Source organism: Diabrotica virgifera, chromosome 6 (genome assembly GCF_917563875.1).
Source record: "Diabrotica virgifera virgifera chromosome 6, PGI_DIABVI_V3a".
In the NCBI taxonomy this organism is placed as follows: Eukaryota; Metazoa; Arthropoda; class Insecta; order Coleoptera; family Chrysomelidae; genus Diabrotica; species Diabrotica virgifera.
In genome coordinates this window covers 86,691,499-86,712,095 of record NC_065448.1, presented here as the reverse complement: position 1 = coordinate 86,712,095, position 20,597 = coordinate 86,691,499, and the positions used below count along the sequence as shown (strand labels likewise).

At 33.2% G+C, this 20,597-nt stretch overlaps 1 protein-coding gene across 1 annotated transcript in view; it reads right to left on the bottom strand.

The window, feature by feature from the left end:
- LOC114332090 (sialin) overlaps positions 1 to 20,597 on the bottom strand; it is an 81,573-nt gene that overhangs the window by 51,812 nt on the left and 9,164 nt on the right. The window contains exon 2 of the mRNA XM_028281799.2: positions 7,325 to 7,470. Within this exon, the coding sequence (XP_028137600.1) occupies positions 7,325 to 7,470 (146 nt within the window). The remainder of the gene's footprint in view (positions 1 to 7,324; positions 7,471 to 20,597) is intronic.

Genomic DNA, 20,597 nt, shown 5'->3' with positions numbered 1-20,597 from the left:
TAACACAATTAAATGCTTTTAATCCCGACACAATGATGTTTGTTGTTATTATTGATTTTACCACAAATAACTTTTAAATTTAGTGGCTAGCGAAACTATAAACCAATTCACAAAACTACAAGTTGCGCTGTCACAAAACGTCGCTGGCGATCCGTAGTGCACGAGAAAGTTCGAGTGAGACGCACGTTTCCAGTCATATTAGTATATTAAGTATGGAGAACGGTAAGGGTTTTATACCGATCGAAGACAATTGTTTCGAGGAGGAGCGGGGCGACGACTCCAATTATTGTCTGAGGTCGGTTACCCTTAACGTTCGTTATATGCTAATAACGTTTTTTGCACGAATGATACCATTATAAATTATAAAATTAAACATTTTCGTCATATTGACTAGTTTCATTCATTTTATCAAGATAGATACTTTGGTTGTTAGGTAGTAACTAGGGTGCATAATGTACAAGAATTCATCTGTACTCATTAGATATCTTTTAAAAGCACCCTTTAATTATCTACGCTAATTTCTTTCGGTTATTTAAATGTCATCATAAACAATTCCAACCTTCTTTCGTTACATAAACATTGTTGACCTAGATCGTGAGGTGTAATTATACATACAGCCACTATAAACACTTTTCAGGGTCGACGCTGACTTTGCACTTTTAAATATATTTATACAACCAAAACATAATAAGGGAATCCTCATTACACATTCCACATTCGTCATTCTATTTTATTAGATGTAAGATTATTCACATTAAAAGATAATGTCATCTACACTCCGCGAGACGACGTTACGTAGGTTGCTACCAGCTTGTACTCATGCGAGTATAATAAAACAACTTCAACAGTGAAACGACTATTAATCATTCCACCCCTCGGATAAGGGTTCACCACCCTTACCGGGAGAAGATAGCCCTAGTAATCCTGGACTATCATATGGCGATCCTGCTCAGGACATGATCTTTCTCAAGAGGGAGTATCACCCGACAAAGCGAAGTATGCAGCAATTGAACAATATCCGACACCTAAGACAGCGGAAGAAACAAAGAGATTTGTAGCATTTTGCAACTATTATAGACGTTTTATTAAAAATTTTGCGGAAATATGCAGACCACTCAACAGGCCCGTGCGCAGGGGGGGGGGTTTGGGGGTTGTAACCCCCCCTCCCCCCCATCGAGAATTTTTCCACATAATTTTCCACTAGCAATAGTCCTTATTCTACGAAAGTCAAACCGACTTGATAATAAATATTTTGTTGTCAATTTTTGTTTCGACATTCTCAACTTTCTCGATTTTGTGCACGTTTTTTTTGAATTTTCCCGCCTTTTTTACCTCCTATTATCCTATTAACTAGCACGTTACCAGCTCTCTATTATAAGATGTTTGTATATTCTTCATTCTTTGAATTTAATTTCCAGATCTCCATGCATATTTTGAGCTCAGTACATTCTTTGACTTTGTCTCTCAGTCGAGTACTTCAGTCCGAAAACCAGGATCTTGGCGAGGCTATCGAACTGGCTGATGCTGCGAAACAAGTCCTGATTGAAAGAAGAGAAAACGCCGAAAAGGACTTCAGAGGAATTTTCAAAACCGTGAGCGAAATCAGCTCAAAATACGACATCGAACTACGGAAACCAAGGCTCGCGTCAAAACAGACTCAACGCTCCAACGTACAAACTGATTCAGTTCAAGATTATTTTCGCATAACGATTTACATCCCATACATTGATTTGTTTCTGACCCATATACAAGATCGATTTTTGAATCACCGCAAAATTTTATCAAACTTTGCTTGCCTCTTCCCCAACAAAATGAAGAATTTCAATGAAGAATCCTGCGCTCAGCTGTTTGAACCATACTCTTCAATTTTGCGGGATGATTCCCGTGACATCTGGGTAGACGAAGTCAAACTTTGGCGTCAACGCATCGCCGGAAAGAACGTTAAAAATTCGCTTGAAGCACTCGATGTGTGCAATGGAGATGCGTTTCCAAATGTACATCAAATGCTTCGCATTTTGGCAGTTCTGCCTGTAACGACAGCAACGAATGAACGCTCCTTTTCAACATTGCGTCGCCTCAAGACTTATCTCAGGTCAACAATGTCTGAAGATCGGCTGAACGGATTAGCTTCGCTCAATATACATCGCGATGTCGAGGTCGATCCGCAAAGAGTTTTGGAGAAGTTTTTTTCTACACCTCGCAGAGTTAATTTATTATATAATAACTGAATATCAAGTCAAGACCAAGACACAATAAAATGTCTTCATTTATAAGAAAAGTTTCTTATTATTTTTTATAAACTTCATAATCTAACATGATACACATATGTCAAACCCCCCCCCCCCCCCCCATAAACGAATTCTGCGCACGGGCCTGCCACTCAACAGATTATCGAGGAAAGGAGTAGAATTTTTTTGGTCTGAGGAGTGTGAAAAAGCATTCAAAAAGCTTAAAGCATCTCTGACGAAACCACCAATTTTAAAATATCCTGATTTCAACAAACAGTTTATCCTAACAACAGACGCATCCAATGAGAGTTGTTCAGCAATCCTAAATCAAGATTACAACGGAATAGACCTACCTATAGCATATGCATCAAGAAGTTTTAGTAAAGGAGAATGTAATAAACCTATAACCGTTAAGGAATTACTAGCAATTCATTGGGGAATTAATTATTTTAAATGTTATCTATCTGGAGCACCAACATTCAAAGTAAAAACAGACCATAAACCTTTGACACACCTATTTGCAATGAAAGAACCAACCTCAAAACTCACGAGGATCAGATTAGACCTAGAAGAATATGACTTCGAAATAGAGTATATAACAGGGAAAAGTAACTACGCAGACAGCCTTTCAAGAATAACATTGCATCAACTAAAGAACCTATACATAGACAACACCCATATACTAGCTATAACAAGAGCTCAAGCAAGAGAAAAGGAGAAGGAAGCAAGACAAACAAAGGCTGAAAGTGAACTCGCACTACAGACAGAAGCCACCAAACAGACAGTAAGGAAGGTACTAAATAATTTAAAGGCGCATAGACTACCAATTTTGTCCTTTGGAGCAGAACTAATCTCACCAAGACTGAGCATTAGGGCCAAAAACAAAATAAAATGCAGCAAAAGCATAGCCACAGGATTGGATCATTTCGATTTAAACCAAGCGTTGGCACAGCTTGATAAGCTGGCGGTAGAGAATGCAGTACGTAAAGTAAAGATATACGTAAATGATATTATTTTTAAATTGTGCACAATTGATGAATTTATTAAAGAAGGAAATAAAAAATTGAAGAATATAGAAATATACATATGTGAAGTACCAGAAACAATAAAAGATGACAAAGAAAAACACAGATTAATAGAAGAATACCATAATCACCCGATGTTCGGAGGACACGTAGGGAATAATAGACTAATAAAGAAGCTAAAGGCAAGATTCCGATGGAAAAATTTGGAAAAAGACGTAAGAAAATACGTTAAACAATGCCACAAATGTCAAATTAACAAACCGAAAAGAACACATGTCGAAGAGTTCGTGATATCGGACACATCTTCCAAACCATGGGACATAGTATACGTAGATACAATAGGTCCATTCACTAGAAGTAATGAAGGTAATAAATACTGTATCACAATGTTGTGTGAACTGACAAAATACGCGGTCAGCATACCAGTGTGCAATAAAGAAGCAGAGACAATAGCAAGAGGAATCTTTGATCATTTCATACCAACATACGGACTCATGAAGCAAATAAGAACAGACCAAGGCACAGAGTATAAGAACGAAGTAATGCAGGAATTAACAAAGCTATTAAAAATAGAGCACAACTTTTCAACGGCATACCACCCACAGTCCATTGGAAGTTGCGAAAAACTACACAGAACGTTGAACGAGTACGTAAGAGCATTCATAGACGAAGACAGAGAAAATTGGGATGTGTGTTGCAGAATGTTCACATACTGCTACAATACAACCCCTAACGCGTATCATGGATACACACCGTTCGAGCTGCTATATGGCAGGAAGGTTAACCTACCGGAAGACCTTACACAGGAGATTCAACCATGTTACAATATAGATGCCTACTACAATGAGTTACGATACAAACTACAAAGCGCACACGAGAGAGCCAGAACCTTCTTATTAAAACACAAAAAAGAGCGGCAAGAAAAGAATAAGCTCAAAGCAACACCTCAAAACTTTAAAATAGGAGACCTAGTCCTGGTAAAAAGGGAAGAGAATGGTAAGTTTGATAGTCTTTATGTAGGTCCTTTCACAATAACAGAAGTAAATAACGTTAATTGTAAAATCAGAATAGAAAACAATAAAATCAAGGAAATACATAAGAATAGATTATATGCTTACAATCCGAAAACACAGTGAGTGACAAGTGTGATGAAACAATATTGTTAAACGAACATTTTTATTTTTATTTATGTATTTACGTAGTTTTAGGAAGTTTGTATATAAAATAAATTTTTTGTATTGATTACAACACAGTATGGGTTGGTAGCACTACTTGCAAAATTTTCTGCCCGTAGTCAGAAAATTCTTAGGAGGGAAAGGTGTACAAGAATTCATCTGTACTCATTAGATATATTTTAAAAACACCCTTTAATTATCTACGCTAATTTCTTTCGGTTATTTAAATGTCATCATAAACAATTCCAACCTTCTTTCGTTACATAAACATTGTTGACCTAGATCGTGAGGTGTAATTATACATACAGTCACTATAAACACTTTTCAGGGTCGACGCTGACTTTGCACTTTTAAATATATTTATACAACCAAAACATAATAAGGGAATCCTCATTACACATTCCACATTCGTCATTCTATTTTATTAGATGTAAGATTATTCACATTAAAAGATAGTGTCATCTACACTCCGCGAGACGACGTTACGTAGGTTGCTACCAGCTTGTACTCATGCGAGTATAATAAAACAACTTCAACAGTGAAACGACTATTAATCATTCCACCCCTCGGATAAGGGTTCACCACCCTTACCGGGAGAAGATAGCCCTAGTAATCCTGGACTATCATAATAACAACAATGGAGAATTGAGTTTTTATTTAGTTGTCAATAGTTTTAAGTACAATTTTGATTATTATAAATTAAAATATGAGCGAAAGTGAATTTGAAGAAATTGAACGGGCTTGGGAAGAAGGGTGTTCCGCAATTATTCCCGAAAAATCCAAAATCCGTTATCAAAATACCTACCAAAGTTTTAAAAAATGGTGCGAAGGCAAGAATTTAAGAATCGAAGAAAAGACTCTATTGGCATATTTCGTTCAAAGACATATGCAGTTGAAAGCTCCTGGAAGCCTCTGGGCAGAATATTCAATGATTAAATCCACCGTTTTTCTTTATGATGGCATTGATATTTCCAAGTTTTCAACTTTGATCGCGTATTTGAAGAGAAAAAATGTTGGCTATAGGCCTAAGAAAGCGAGCATTTTTACACGGGAGCAATTTGAAAAATTTCTGATGGAAGCTCCGGATGAAGAATTTTTAGTTCACAAGGTAAATAAGCTAGTTTAGGTAAAAGAAATACTCTAATGAAGATTTTTTCATAATTTGTAGGTCGCAATGATATTGGGAATATCTGGTGCCTGTAGAAGAGAAGAATTATATAATATTACTATGAATGACATCCAACAAACCGATGGTTTAATGATTGTAAAAGTACCCAATACAAAAACGAACATCCAGCGTACTTTTACAGTCGTTAATAAATCAGACGATAAAATAATTCCATATTTAGAAATTCTGCAAAAGTATATAAAACTTCGTCCATTACAAGTAAAATCAAATCATTTGTTCTTAAGATACGCCAAAGGAAAATGTTGTGCTCAAGTAATAGGGAAAGGGACAATCGGGGGCTGGCCTTCTCAAATTGCCAAATTTTTAAATCTGCCTAATCCCGAGAACTATACTGGCCATTCGTTCAGGAGGACATCAGCAACGCTTTTGGCTAATAAAGGTGTTGATGTCCTCGGATTAAAGCGTCATGGAGGTGGGCGTTCATCGACAGTGGCAGAAAGCTATGTAGAAGATTCTCTTCAAAATAAAATAGATTTTGCCGAAAAAATATTGTGCAATACTAGTAATACTACTAATGTATGCGATTCTGCAGGAGTTTCTGTTAGAAGTGAAACCACAGCCCAAACAAGTGGGATTTCATTAAATAATTTAACAAATTGTACCATAAGTTTCAATATTAATAAATAATTCGTTAGTTTTCTTTATTCTTTCAAAAAATAAATTAAAATTAAGAGAATTTTAACTCGACGGTAAGTGAATTACTTACCGTCGAGTTGGAGTACTTACCGTCGAGTTGGATTACTTACCGTCGAGTTGCTAGTAAATGTCACCTACTGACGTAAAATATGTCACGGTAAACAGTCAAAAATGATCAATCGTGCAAAATGGTAGTTTATTTTATTTGTTTCCTTCGTTTTTTGTTGCTTTTGCGCTGAATGAAATTTTACTTTTATTTAAAGATCGGTGCCTGTTATGTTCGTTGATTGTGTAGTATTACCTACTAACTTTGTGGAAATATTATATTGTTTGTAATATAAAATTCGTTGGGGAAGTAGAAAAATGTCCTCAGTATAATGCTCATTACATTCAAATTATACTAAAAATGTAACAATACCGTACTTTTCATAGATCGAAATAGTCGTTTTGGTTGATATATACAAAATGCGTTCTTCCTGGTTGGAAGATGTGAGCAAACTGAATCGACTAGTGTGCGGAGAATAGTCGCTTGTGTCGCAGGGTTCGTACAAGACGAGCAAGACGCGCGAACTTCGAGACGTGTCTTCGATCGACCCATGTGCGGACGGCCTCACCGTTCTAAATGTGAAGACACATAATTTTTACCTAACAACCCACTTGCTCCGTGGAAGTCATATAATGCCTTAGGGTAGATGTTTAACGATTTTATATTTCCTTGGGTTTCATATTTAATATTCCAATGTGAGACATTTAGTCGATATTAAAAAGGTTTTAACCGATGTATTTTTGGTAGCTCATCATGTTAAGCCTGTAAGTCTGTAAGTATGACCTAAGCTTGTTGTTTTAACTTGGTCAACATTTAAATTTTAACTTTGTCTTCACTAATTAAGGTTATACTAAAATAATTATATCATTATTATTTTAGGTAAAATTACTGATGATGATCTTTTTAGCATAAAGATCGAAAACGTACTATTGTATTTGTAGCCCTTTTAGGGGTTTTAAATAAATATACCTTTTATAAAGAGAATGTATTATAAATTTTGTTTTATATTATTTGTCTTTACTTACTGGAACATCAGGATTCGCAGTGGTAGTTTTGTTTAAGTCTGTCATGGCGACCATCGCCATGGAAAGCTGTGCCCGCATTCCGATGATGATGGTTGTAAGTAAAAAAAGAAGTCCAGCTTCAAGATGGCGGATACCCAAATTTGATACTGAAAACAATAATATTGCGATTTAGAACCATAAATAAAACATAAGCATTCTAAAACTGCTAATAAAGATGCATAAAATAAAAATTTACCAAAATGTTTAATAAACATAATCAACACAATATTGCTTTTTTAAATCTTAGATCTCTTGATAACAAGATTTGATTACTGACTTTAGTTCTCGAATACAAACATTTGTGTAATGTGGTTTGCCTAACCACCTCCACTTACAGTATACGTGAATACATTTTTAACTACAACATCTAGTTTACTAAATTTTAAATGATAATTTTCACAATGAAATGTGTTGTTACATCATTTCTAATTTTAACAAGCTGTACACCATAGTCTTTAAATATAACAGGTTAATTTTTCAACTTCCTGTGAAACTGTCATTTCTGTCTTGTCATCGTTCGGAGGTCTTTATCCATTTCATTGTCACTTGCTGTCATACTTTCACCATGTGAACAAGTCAAATCCACAGCTTAGATGTTACCTGGGGCATATTAGTAAAATACTTTAAACATCCATGCTTAATGTAGCATTTTAAACCGATGTTTCCTTGACGGACTACTTTTACAGGGCTTGGACTCACATATTTTTGTTAAATTATATCTTGGTGGTTAGCATGTACATTTCACGTAAGTATAACCTACAACTTTTCTTAACCGTAGTCAAAATTTCAATATCTTTGCATTATTTTACCAGGTTATATTCATTTTAGGCAAGCGCTGATGATGACTGGTAAACCAGTCAAAAACTAATTATGTGATTGTGATGTAGCCCTTTTTAGTGATTTCAAATATACCTTTTTTAAAGGATTTTACTGTTTTTTTTACAGATATACGACGGAGATGCAAGCTGAAGAACATCAAGGGCTAGGTAAGGAATAGAAGAGTAGAATAGAACAATCATATAAACCAAATGACAATAAAAAAAAATAGAGTAGTAAAAATGGGAAAGACGGTTTCCAAATAGGAAAATGATCAATGGAAAGGCCATGAAAACGATGGAACGCCAATATACTGGAGGCACATTGAAAACAGATACGCATTGAGAAGATTTTCCAAAGTTTGAAGAATTTAAGGACTAAGTAAAAACAGCGAGTTGATTTCTAACAAAAAAGAGATTATACCCTAATCATTTTGTAAGAAGAGCTGGACCAAAGCTTTGGATATTACTTCTCAAAGGTAAACTAGAAGGCCAGAGAGATTTTTTATTGGACCATGGACTAAACACAAAATTGCTTATAGAAGTGAGTAAACTATAACGAAGATCAAAAAATATGTAATAATATTTCAATTAATTTGAACTAATCAAATAGATGTTTTACAGTTAGGTATAGCCTCCCCTATGGTAAAAATCACGAGCCGCCACTGATTGTCAGCACTTTTTGGGGCTAGTTTTTTTGTTATTACAACATTTTGTTATGTAATAACAAAAAAACTAGCCCCAAAAAGTGGGGCTAGTTTGGGGCTAGTTTTTTTGTTATTACAACATTTTGTTATGTAATAACAAAAAAACTAGTCCCAAAAAGTGCTGAAAATCAGTGGCGGCTCGTGATTTTTACCATAGGGGAGGCTATACCTAACTGTAAAACATCTAGACAAATTTGCACTAGCAAAAAAATCTAATTTATGGCCCCGTTTTTTTCACCATTTTTTATTTACATTTTATAATATCATCATAATTCATAATTTCATAATATCATATCATTTTAAAAATAGTTAGTCAAATTGTAAAAGTGTATTACCAAAGTTTGTGTCGTTTATTTGTTAACAATTATATCTCTATAAGTAGATATGCATATCAAAATAGGTAAATACAGATTTGAACTTTTGCAGTCCATACAGGTTGAAGGTTCACATTTTTTAAGATACTCAACTGAATCTTTTTAATTCTAAAAGCGGCCTACTGCGAGTCCAAAAACACGGTAAATTACCGATATTTTGCTTTGCATTACAGATATAGGAAAAAGTTTTTTGAACAAGTTGTTTCAAATATTATTTATTCCAACCCCATATACCAAATTTTATCACAAAATTCGCACTTTTAGTTTTTTTCACTATTTGTAGTCAGGATCCTAAAATTGCAGAGGAGGTTGCTGGCCGATCAGCCACCCTTGCACAATCTCCGGGCAGCGTGTGCGTTAAACTAATGCAGCGCTAAGGAGAACTGCAGTGGGATTACGAAAACTCGATATGAATCGTATCCGCCATGTTTTACCATAGCGCCTTATGGTAAAACATGGCGGATACTATTCGTATCGAGTGTTCGTAATCCCTCTGCGGGTCTCCTTAAACGCTACTGGGCTGCGCGGAGCATTAGCAAGTGAGATTTTCCGGCCAGCAACATCCGCTCCAGTTTTAGGATCCTGACTACAAATAATGAAAAAACTAAAAGTGCGAATTTTGTGTTGAAATTTGGTATGTGTGATTAGAACATTATTTGGAACAACTTGTTCAAATAACTTTTTCCGATATCTTTAACGCGAAGCAAAAAAGTAAACAAAAAAGTGTAGCATGTGTAAAAACATTATGACGAGGCTAAGCCTCCCTTGCCTCCTCTGACCAGCCGCCACTGCTGACAATATATTGATACAAAGAAATAAACAAAATGTAAATGTAGAATAAGAGCATTAAAAATGGAAATAAATAACAAGTGAAATATGTAGGTACATACCTAGTATAAATAAATATATACAGTGAGCACGTAAAGGTTGGAATAAATTCATTTTCTCGAGAATGGACGGTTTTGCAAAAAAATTCCAAAACAGGTCAATTTTTATTTTTAAATTGCGACTTTTTGGCATATGTATCATACTAGTGACGTCACCCATCTGGGCGTGATGACGTCATCTTAAAAATGTTTAAATGAGAATAGGGGTCGTATGATAGCTCATTTGAAAGGTAATTTAATTCTCTATTCAGTAATACAAACATTAACATATTTATTTATACAGAGTGCCCAAAAAAAATTTTTTTGAATCAAATTTATTGACAAAAAGAAAAATGTGTGTAATTTATTTAACTCACAATACATTTTACTGCTATCAGAAAACAGGAAATAATGTTTATTTGACAAATAAATATTGTTTTTTGCTTAAATTCAATGTCAAAGCCGCCACCCACCTTCCTCTGGACAGTTTGAAAATTTAGTTTAAGCGAAAACCAATGAACATTTTTCAAATAAACATTTTTTCTGTTTTTCCCAGAGCAGTAAAATGTATTTTGGATTAAATAAATTACATGCATTCTTCTTTTTATGTCAATAAATTAAATTAAAAAAATGTTTTCTTGTACACCCTGTATAAATAATTAAGTAAATGGTTATATTACTGAATAGAGAATTAAATTACAATTCAAATGAGCTATCACACGACCCTTATACCTATTTCAAAAAATCATCGATGACGTCATCACGCCCAGATGGATGACGTCATTAGTATGACATGTATGCCAAAAAGTCGTAATTTAAAAATAAAAATTTACCTGTTTCGGGATTTTTTTCCAAATTGTCCATTCTCGAGAAAATGAATTTATTACAACCTTTACGTGCTCTATGTATAAATTGGGGTTTATACTAAAATCACAATCAAGATGAACTACATAGAAATAAACAAGCCACAACACTTTAATGTTACCAGGAGCACTCCCGTATCATGATTTACAATGTATAACCTTTGGACGTCATGACTTGGGATTTATACAATATACATAATATATACATTATAAATCATGATTTGGGAGTGCTCCTTGTAACATTCAACGTGTTTTGGTTTGTTTATTTCTACTGCATCTTGAAATAAACTGAACTATAGATGAGATGAGATTTTGAAAAGTCTAATAAAAAATATTGGTAATGATTTTGAATCCATTTTAATACCATAATAATATGTATTGTATACATAACGTAAAAAGAAACATATGTATAATACAGGGTGAGTCATGAGGAACTGTACATACTCCTACCTCGTACGGAGGCCCCTAAGGGGAATAAGAAATGACCATTAAAAAGTGTCTGCCCCCATTGTTTACTAATATACAGGGCGAGTTGTTAATTTTTACAGAAATTTGTATTCGTCATAATTTTTGAACGGTAAGATCGATGTGTGTCTTACTTTGGTTATTTGTTACACTATTACCACCCAATCAACTGATTTATTGAAACCAGAAAAAAAATCAGGTCCGGCTTTAAAAAATTAGTTCGTTTTGGTCTTAGAAAAATTTCACCCTGTATAAGGTTTTTGAAAACTCTAATAATAATTTTGCAAATAAGATAAATAGGCAATTATAATATATTTATTTTTCCCCCACACGATTACTTAATTTTTTATAAAAAAATCAAATTTGCCTATAAATTAAAAGTTTGGTAAAGTGAACCATAGATTTAAAAAAAATATGTTTTATTACAAAAATGAGTTTTTTGAACAAATATTTAGTTTATAAGTTACCACCCAATCAACTGATTTATTCAAACTAGAAAAAATCAGGCCCGGATTTAAAATATTAGTTCGTTTTGGTCTTAGAAAAAATTTTACCCTGTATACGGTTTTTGAAAACTCTAATAATAATTTTACAAATTACACAAATAGGCAATTAAAATGGCATATTTATTTTTTTACTCACACGATTACTTAATTTTTTATAAAAAAAATCAAATTTGACTATGAGTTAAAAGTTTGGTAATGTGAACCATAGATTTAAAAAATAATTTTTTTTGCAAAATATATTTTTTTTAATATTTAATTTATACATTAATACTTCCACAGCCTATGCTATACGTTGTAAATAATAAAAGCCTTTTAGCTAATTTCCGGAATTTCAAAAGGAAGCGGTTGTTTTGAATAATACTGAAACATCACACTGTATAGTATTTGTTTAGTGATTCATAGGTAGTGTCGTTTTATTGAATTCTCAGAGTTTTATTTCAAAAGACAAAATACAGTAAATTTATTTTTTAAATTAACGAAAATAAAATATATATTATGTAGAACATTGAACATAAACGGATTTATTTGAATGTTTAAGTAAAAATAATATGTATGTGTGTACAACAATTGTGTACATAGATACATAAAAGAACTTAAGAAACAAATAAAACAATAAAATATATTTTTTGAGATTTATAGCAGATTTTCGAAATGAAATCCATCTTCGTCGGACCATCAACTGTCTAATAGACCTCCTTGGAGTTAAGGGATCATTTCAAATAATGTTATAAGAATCAATAATTTTATCAATTACTTAGTCATTATCGCGTATTGATATTTTCTCGATAAACCATTTCTTTTAATCGACCCCATAGGGAATAGTCGACAGGATTAAAATCAGGGGATCTAGGTGGTCATGCATGAGGCCCTCCGTGTTCTATCCACCTATTTCCATAAGTTACATGAAGATGTTGACGAACAACAACTGAGAAATGTGGTGATGCCCCATCGTGCATAAATTACATACCTCGGGCGGCTACATTGGCAAGTAGATTCACCTATTTTTAGAACTACATATTTAAGAACTATTTTGTAAAAATATGATGATGGAAAAAAGTACAAACAGTGTAAGAAACACAAATAAATAATAACGATGGCGAACAAAAAGTCCAATTATGTACTCAAACAACGAAAATGTAAAATTATCAGTAGTATTTGCACAAGAGCTCTAAAATTCTATATTAATTTTAGAGATCGAGTGTAATTTGTTGCGATTCTTTCATGAATAAAACTGTTCAAAACCAAAATGTAATTGTAATTTATTTATGTAAGTACAAATTAGTACAATTAAACACACAGTTGTTATAAATATTTGACGCTTGAAAGTCATCACTTTTATAATTTTTAAAACATTAATTGTCATTAATGTCACTGAATGTATTTTTTCATAGCAACGAAGGGCATCTGACGTAATATACTTGACGACGGGCAATTATCAAAAATTATCAATTTAATTTAGATTTTTGTAGCTTTCTATTGGTCAGAATCTCCTATGAATGAAATAATCATTTTTATACACATACCTACATAGTATTAATACATGGTGAGAAGGTAGTGATGCAAAAAACGACGGGAAAAATAGTTCTTTTTGTTTAATTTAGGTTTATTTGTTTATCTCCTTTTTGACAAATAAATATTATACAGGATGATGTTTTAGTATTATTCAAAACAGCTTGTTCCTTTTAAAATTCTGCAAATTGGCTAAAAAGGCTATATTATTTAAAACGTATAGCACGGGCAGTGGTAGTATTATTACTTATAAATTAAATATTTGTTCAAAAAAATAAATGTTTGTAATAAAAGTTAATTTTTTTAAATCTATGGTTCACTTCACCAAACTCTTAATTCATAGTCAAATTTGATTTTTTTTTCTAAAAAATTAAGTATCTAATCATGTGGGGAAAAAATAAATATACCATTTTAATTACCTATTTGTCTAATTTGTAAAATTCTTAACAGAGTTTTCAAAAACCGTGTACGGGGTGAAATGTTTTTCTAAGACCAAAACGAACTAATTTTTTTAAGCTGGACCTGATTTTTTTCTAGTTTGAATAAATCAGTTGATTGGACAGTAACTTATAAATTAAATATTTGTTAAAAAAGATTCATTTTTGTAAAAAAAAGTTAATTTTTTTAAATATATGGTTTTTTTCACCAAACTTTTAATTCATAGTCAAATTTGATTTTTTTTATAAAACATTAAGTAATTATGTGGGGAAAACTAAATATGCCATTTTAATTGCCTATTTGTGTAATTTGTAAAATTCTTATTAGAGTTTGCAAAAACCATATACAGGGTGAATTTTTTCTAAGACCAAAACGAACTAATTTTTTAAATCTGGACCTAATTTTTTTCTAGTTTGAACAAATCTGTTGATTGGGCGGTAATATTGTAACGAGTGCCCAAAATAAGACACACATCGATATTACTGTTCAAAAATTATGACGATTACAAATTTCTGTAAAAATGAACAACTCGCCCTGTATATTATTAAACAATGGGGGTAGACCCTTTTTAATGGTCATTTGTTATTCCCCACAGAGGCCTGCATACGAGGTAGGAGTATGTACAGTTTCTCATGACAGTCATGACTCACCCTGTATGATTTAAGATATAACTTCAAGATCACAAAAAATTGTATACCTATGCATAAGTACTTATTGTTGCTTATTGTGCCTGACCTCATTTTAATAGTTGTTTTCTGAACTTCACTTAATTTTTATTTTTAAGTGGTTTCTTTCCACATAAGCAGCGCTACCGAAACCACTTGTATTTTAAATCGATAATATTAAATTAATCAGTTAGGATTTTTATTTAGTCTGATACCAATAAAATGATAATTGATATAAATAATGATTTACTATAAACAGATTATCTTTAAACCAAACAAAATGCTCCTCCACAATCACGGCCTATCTTTTTCCCTAAGAGAACCTCTTCCACCAATCGAATTAGTGTGAATTTTATGTACTGGTAATTAAGGCGCTCAGAGCAACGGTGGCCTAACCCACAGTCCACAATTTTCCCAAAACGCTTTTATTACATTAAAGTTATCCCTTATTTAAGTATTTTCAGATGCAGAGTGGCTCAAGCACTCTGCATTTGTAGAACTATCTAAAGAAGTTATATGCAGAAGAATAACAAATAACGTTGGAACCAAAAACACCAGGAGATACCTTAAACGAAGTTAACATAGTCAAACATGAAGTACAAAAGACATTTGAAAAATTAAACAACAGACAAGCTGATGGTAAAGTTGGGATAACAAATGAATTGTTGAAATATGGGGGAGATGCAATGACGGACCAACTGACAACATTAATTATCAAGATTATAAGAGAAAATAAAATACCAGAATAATGGAGGACTGAATCTTCTAACTAAAATTTTGCAAGAACGAATAAATCAGCTCAGAAAATTAGCAAATGAGCAACAAGGTTTCGGTACGAGTGTACGAGAAGGAAGTATAGACGCAATATTTGTATTAAAGCAGATTACAGAGAAAGTAATACAATATAGATCCGCACTCCTATGTTTGAAGTGGTTTGACAAACTAAACCCTCAGCTACTACAATCTGGGTCTGTCAGACCCAGAAAGCTTCCGGCAAACACGCATTATCCCCACCTTAACCTTCGGATGAAGGGGGGGTAAATTTTGACATGCATGTTTTTATTTAATAAATTCAGACATATTTTCAATTTTAAACTCATTTTTTAAACTCAAGCTTTCATGGTTGATCACTTCAAGTAGAGAGCAACAGGCCTAGGCCTCTCCGATGATGACTCCAATAAGAGTCTAAAATCGTCGATTCAGAGTGCTGGACTGCGCTCCCTATTCTAAGTGAAAAATAAGATTGTTTTGCCTTCGCATTGCAACTGAATAAAAATGGTATACATTTTTATTTTCATCATTCTTTTTTATTTGACTTTAATATCATTCTAGATACCCTAATATTTTGTAATAAAACAATTTTCTGAATTTAGGGTCAAAGACGAACTAACTTGGCCTTCCATCTTCCAATTTTATATGAAGTAAATACCGTCTATTATGTGCAATTGCATTTAAGAAACAGTCCAATATTGAAACAAAATTATTTGTTAAACCTATGGCGACGTAAATTAGTGTACATTTTAAAATGTCTTTAGTTACAAGTTCAGAATGATGATTCCTGTTTTTCTTCTTCTTGCAGTACCGTCTCCTATCAGAGGTTGGCTACCATCACAGCAATCTTAACTTTGTTGGCTGCAGCTCTGAACAACTGTATTGAACTGCACCCATACCACTCTCCTAAATTTCGCAACCAGGAAATCCTCCTACGTCCCACATTTCTCTTTCCCGAGATTTTTCCTTGGATGATGAGTCTTAGCAGAGAGTACTTTTCTCCTTTCATTATGTGGCCTAGATATTCCAGTTTTTTCGTTTGTATGGTTTCTATGACTTCGCATTCCTTCCTCATCTTCAGCAGAACATCTTGATTTGTTACTCTCTCTGTCCATGGTATTTTCCACATTCTCTTGTAACACCACATCTCTAATGACTCAATGTTTTTGATGTTTGTCTTTTTCAGCGTCCAAGCTTCCATGCCGTACAGCAGAACGGAGAAAACATAGCACCTCAACGTTCTTGTTCTTAAGTTTATATTTATGTCCCGGCTGCATAGGAACTTTTTCATTTTGACAAACGATTGTCTCGCTATCTCTATTCGCCTCTTGATTTCTCTTGTCTGGTCATTAGTATCAGTGAAGCCAACCCCTAAATATTTGTAGGACGTAACTCTTTCAACTGGCTGATTATTTATTGTTAAATTCACATTGGTGTATAGTTTCTTCGTTACAATCATGAATTTAGTCTTTTTGATGTTCAGTTTTAGACCATATTTATTGGTATGAGTGTTTATGTTTTCCATCAAATACTGTAAATCTGCTAGGTTATCTGCTACTATTAGCGTGTCATCAGCGTATCGTATATTGTTAATTAACTCTCCGTTAATGTTCATACCAATATTTTGCTCTAGGAGTGCTTCCTGACATATTGTTTCGCTATATATATTGAATAGTAGTGGAGAAAGCACACAACCCTGACGCACACCTCGACGAATCTCAGTTTCTTCGGTTAATTCATTATCAACCTTGACTTTTGCTGTTTGTCCCCAATACAACCTGGATATAATATTAATGTCGCGACTGTCGATGTTTTTGCTTCTTAGGATTTCATACAGCTTTTGGTGTCTGACTTTATCGAAGGCCTTCTCAAAATCTATAAAACCTACGTAGAGGTCTTGGTTTACATCCAAACATCTTTGCATTAACACACTCAGACTAAACAAAGCTTCCCGTGTTCCCAGTCCACTTCTGAATCCAAACTGTGTGGCGCTTATGTCCTCTTCTAGTTTATTAAATATTCTTTTGTGAATTATTTTTAAAAATACTTTCAGTGTGTGGCTCATCAATGCTATAGTTCTGTGGTCTGAACACTCTCTGGCGTTATTCGTCTTCGGGATTGTGACAAAAGTAGAGGAGAGCCATTTCTTTGGTATGATGCCTGTTCTATAAATTGTGTTAAAGAGGTTCACCATTATTTCAAGTGTGTCGTCGTCTATAAGTTTCAACAATTCTACAGGAATTTCATCTGGTCCTGCAGCTTTACCCCCTTTAGTGTTCCTTATAGCATATTCTATCTCGCTTTTTAGGATTTCAGGCCCTGTTGTGTCGTCTACAGGTTCTGCCACTGCTATTCCTGGTCTTTCGTCTGCAAAAAGTTCTTCAATGTATTCTGTCCATCTTGCCAGTTTTTCATTTAAATCTGTAATTATTTTACCTTTTTTGTCTTTTACGATGGATGCTTGTTTCACTTTTTTACCTGTTATTTCCTTGATATTTTTATGCATGTTAAAGCTATCGTACTTTCTTTCATATTCTTCTATTTCCTTGCAGTTTTTGCAGTTTTCCAGAACCCACTTCTCGTTGGCTTCTCTAATTTTTCTTTTAAACTCACTGTTCACTTCTTTGTATTTTGTCTTGTTGTTTTTATTTCTTCGCCTTTCCTCCATGAGGTCCAAAATTTCGTTTGTCATCCATTTCTTTTTCTTAATTTTGCTTGGAGCTAAGGAGCCTTCACCAGCTGTCATAAGGGCCTTTTCTATTTCCATCCATTTGTCCTCTACATTGTCTGTGTTCCTATTTTTTGCAGCGAGGTTTCTAAGATTGTTGTTTACCTGTTCTCTTGTCCTTTCTAGTATCGTTGCGTCTTTCAGTTGCTTAACGTCTATCTTTTGTTTGGCTGCATTTTTCTGTAGTTTCTTGAACCTTATATTTACTACAGCCACCACCGGATTGTGATCCGATTCTATATCAGTGCCTGGATAGGTTTTTGTAGACGTGATGGAGTTTTTAAACCGGCTTCTGATTAGTATATAATCGATTTGATTCCTGACGATGTTGTCTGCATTATCTCTTGGTGATGTCCACGTGTACAATCTACGGTTTGGTAATCTGAACATTGTGTTCATTACTACAAATTCTTTTTCTTGGCAAAATTGTACCAGACGTTCACCTCGGTCGTTTCGTTGTCCAAGTCCAAATTCACCAGTGCATCCATCAGTTTTCACCTTACCAACTTTAGCGTTGAAATTCGCCCATGATTATGGTGACCTCTTCTTTTTTGGTCGATTCCAGAATGTCTTCGAGTTGCTTGTAGAATTCTTCTATTTCCTCATCCTCTTTCTCCGCTGTCGGTGCATAGACTTGAATAATGTTAATTCCTGTTTTTGTTCAGTTGTAATTAAAAATACGTTTTACTAATATTTATTTATCATTTATTGATACAATAGTAACATCAAAATTACAAATACAGTATTTTATTCCTTAAAACAACTTAATTTTTTGTCAAGTGTCATTTTTACTTGGGGTCATTTCTTACCCCCGTTTGTCATCCTTGTAACAAAAAAAGGTTGGTCATCGGTCGGTTAAGTAATTTTTGGCTGTCTCTCCGTCTATATAATTCTCCGCTTATTTAGTCTGAAATACGATAGTGAAGAGTGCAAACTTTTGTTTGGAACTAGCGACTTTTATAGACGTAGCTGGGTGTATTAGACCCACTTATAGCAATTACGTGATTTTTACATAATTATTGTGTTTAATGTAAATATTATTTTATATTAAGTTAATTTAGTATATCCTAATTTATTTTATTTGAAATTGTTTTTCGTCGTTTTTTTTTAAGTAATATAATATTATGGATTTTCTTCATTAGTATTCTGTAGTTCTCCAAGCTTGTAGCCAATTATTCTGTAGCTCGAAGATCACAAAGATGGCCAATGGCAGTTTTTTGGCTATTCTATATATTGCAGGTGTTAACGCCAGATCCTCGGGAAAAATTTCTAACACAATTAGCACAAAGCTTTTACATTACACACATGAAGAGAAAATAATATACAGCGTGTCTACTTAAGTTGGAAACATATGGGAAACTTTTTTATTATTAATTTTACGAAAAAAGTTATTCTTCATAAAAAGTTCTGCATGGTCTAAAACCTAAGATGCAACCATCAGATATCATATTTTGTTAATTTTATACGAGGTACATATGTCAAAAAATATGAATTTCACTCAGGAGTAAAGTACCTTTATTTTTCACAATATTGAAAATTGTTATTAAAAAAATTGTTTTTGAATTAAAAACTATGTTTCAATATGAAATTACATCCTTCTAATTGAAATGTTGTGAAATATAAAGGTACTATACTCATGAGCGAAATTCATATTTTTTGACACACCTCGTATAAAATTAATAAAAAGCGATATATCATAGTTGCATTTTAGATTTTAGACCATGCAGAGCTTTTTATGAAGAATAACTTTTTTTCGTAAAATGAATAATAAAAGAGTTATCATATTAATTTTTTAATAAATAAAAATGACATTGGGTATTCATAAAGAGAAAAATTTGTAAAATATTTTTTTTTCAATTAGAAGCATATAATTACATGTTTGATCTGGGTTTTTAATTCCAAACAACTTTTCATGATAAGAATAACTTTTTTTCCTAAAATTAATAATAAAAAAGTTTCCCATATGTTTCCAACTTAAGTAGACACGCTGTATAACTCCAATGTGCCCCGACAGATTCGAGCTATTGCGGCAGATATTCTTGGCACTAAATGTTTAAGTATTCCTGAGCCTCCTTGAGCCAATGAAAATCGAACAAGAAAGAGATGTTATCTCTGTCCGACCAAGAAAGACAGAAAATCGAACTATGTTTGCGCAGAGTGTAATTGCCTGTATGTTTACAATATTGTGTTCAAGTATGGAAAAAATGGCAGAGAATAACTTCAGTTTGAGTTTAAATCACTTATGTTACTTCATTTCGTAATCTTAGTTTATAAATAAAAAATTATCAAAAAAAAACTTGTTTGTTTTCTCTGTATAAAAAAATGGGTCTTCTAGATTCTAGAACCACTTATAATACTTATGTAATTACTTTTGACTTATAGTAGTTAAGGGTTAAGGATGTAATGTATCTCTTGTAATAAAGAAATCCAGCTGGAGATTATAAAAGCAATTAAAAACGTGTATCAAAACAATAAGATGGAAGTCAGAATACACGGATAACTTACGGAAACTATAGATACAAGCAAT